A 2524-nucleotide genomic window follows, 5' to 3' on the forward strand; every position below is an offset into this window, starting at 1 on the left:
AGAAACACTTTTTACGAATCTAATATTAAGAAACTTATACATAGAGATATTGAACGGCAGAGAAGAAAAGAAATGGCTAATCGTTATGCTTCTCTTCGATCACTTGTTCCTCCTGAACATCTGAAGGTAAATTCATTATTTTTAATGGTGCTTCTTTTTTTCTCTGTACCCTTAATATGTACTTTGCAGAACATTAACATCTGGATTTACCAATGAACTGAAAATTAATGTAGAACATCCTAAAGTTACGGGGAGAAACGCTCGTTTTGTTGATATTGTATGTTTTTTCAGTAAAGATACCTGTAACATTTTATTCATGGTGTTTTAGGGCAAGAAGTCGTTATCAGATCTTATAGAAGTGGCTGTAAATTACATAATAGATACCAAAAAGAATATCAAGAAACTAGGTTTGCAAAGAGACAAGCTAAAGATGTTGTCTAATTCAGGCACTCTCAGTGCCAATGTCGGCAGTTCCTCTAGTTATTCACCTGATTTAGTCACAGTGAACCCTTTCTCCGATGGTGTGGAAATTCTAATCAGCAGCTTCAAAGAGGAAGGGTTCCCCCTCTCCAACGTGCTTGTAGAATTACTAGAGAGAGGGCTTATTGTTGTTAGTTGTTCTTCTGTGAAAGAGAATGAAAGTTCACTCCATATAATTCAGTGTGAGGTACTGATACAATCGTATGAGTGATTGATTCAGGGTTTCATTTATCATACGTTTTGCTCACAATTTCTTACTCATCATATTTGCAGGCCAGTGGTCTCAAATGCAATGTTCTTGCTACGCTGCAAAAAAGACTGACAGATGTGATTAACCTAGGTTGCAAGACCTCTTAGGTAAGTGTGAGCAGAACGCGAACTTTGGAGACATATTTGTGTCATTCTGTGTACTTAAAATTTCTAGTACGTAAATGGATATAATTTAATGGATGTCCACGTACTTTGACAATTTCGAGTGTGCTCATGTAAAATCAATTGAACCTTCTGTAGTGTCCAAGGTTTTATTTTCTATCTGCTCATCGGTTCATGCTCCCCCCAACGAGGGCAGATTTCTCCGTAGATAAATTTGTTATGATCTGAAATGAAAGTGTTGTTTGATTTGATTAAATTTTCTTTACAAACCAAATGCAGAAATTTGTGACTTAGACAGCAGATATAGCTCATGGATTTCTTCTTCTTGTGTTAGTATATCAGTATAACCTTTGTTGGAACTCTTGACCAATTTATTCGTGCATTCCCCAAGATTAACACTATAATTTAGTGAAAAACTCTAAAATGAAAGAAAAATCACAGGCCATAAAAGATGGACAATGTTATAAAATGTACATTAATCGCACAATAATTCTCACACACCCAAATTTTTTTTTTCCCTCCCCTATCGTTGGATCGACAATCAAAATTTTTATGCACTTTTTCCTAGCACTCCCTTATATAGCTCTATTTAACCACTCCTTTTTAATTTTTAATCGACGTGAGAAACTAATTCCCTTAATAAAGGGAACAGACTATATAAGGAACTAGAAGTTCCTACCATGAGGAGGAAAAAACCCGAACTCTCCTATATATTTTCTTCTTTTTGTTTATAATTCTTTTAATCAACTTGATATTATTTGATGAAGAATAACAATTTTTGTGTTATATGAATCCTTTGTTTGACCTGCAAGGTGATCAATATTTTGTGAATTTGCACTTGCATTAAATTCTCTTGTAACTTCGACGAATCCGTACGGGGGTGGGTTTATGAAACAGAAATATATATTTCCATGCCAATATTTCATTGCCTTGAATTAGTTAACCTGTATATCAATTTATATTCAAGATAATGCGAAAACAAAGTTAGAAGGATTTAGGAAGACAATTTCCAATGGCTACTGAATCTTATGGAAAGAATTATTATTTGTTATCCACTTTATCTTGCAGCTAATCTTGTGATTTTAAAAATTACCGTGAGAGGCTCTACATGCATAACATTTTCTACATGTATAACATTTAGGAAAAAATATCCAATGGCCATTTTTTGATGGAAGAATACGTTTACTAAGGTTCATGTTGCAGTTTTCTCTCACATAGAGTGATAATCGATTACAATGTGTTAAATACCTGCACGGATGATCGGCGGATTGAAAGTATTGTGAAGTAATCACTAATTACTGAAGTTGTGAACACAAATGCAAACATCCTGAAGAAGAAAGGTGAGCCATGTAAGTCCAACTGTGGTTGAAGCAAGGGAACTAGGGGACATTTAGCTTGGGGCAGCTTCTGCACACTATCTTTCAAACAGTTATCGTATTTAAGATAATTTTGTATTTTATAATTTTGTCCATGACATCTGGCAAATATTCTAATTCACACCATGCTCTTCTTCCGAGAAAATATCAAGAAAACAAAAAAATAAAAAAAATAAAAAATAACATGAACACAGACACGGACACGGACACAAGAATATATGTGAAAAAATAAAAAGATGTAGAAAATCATGGACAATAAAAGAATTTTCACTATATGAAAATTTGTTATAATCACA

The 2524-nt window shown here is 33.8% G+C and overlaps 1 protein-coding gene across 1 annotated transcript; it reads left to right on the forward strand.

The window, feature by feature from the left end:
• The first annotated feature begins 12 nt into the window (after positions 1-12).
• Positions 13-1108, forward strand: LOC111390609 (transcription factor bHLH120-like). Its single transcript, XM_023015673.1, has 3 exons — positions 13-126; positions 329-667; positions 754-1108. Exons 1-3 carry the CDS (start codon positions 73-75, stop codon positions 835-837), a joined length of 477 nt encoding a protein of 158 aa, XP_022871441.1. The 5' UTR covers positions 13-72; the 3' UTR covers positions 838-1108.
• The last annotated feature ends 1416 nt before the right edge of the window (positions 1109-2524 follow it).

The sequence above is a fragment of the Olea europaea genome, unplaced genomic scaffold (assembly GCF_002742605.1).
Source record: "Olea europaea var. sylvestris unplaced genomic scaffold, O_europaea_v1 scaffold6983, whole genome shotgun sequence".
Lineage (NCBI taxonomy): Eukaryota > Viridiplantae > Streptophyta > Magnoliopsida > Lamiales > Oleaceae > Olea > Olea europaea.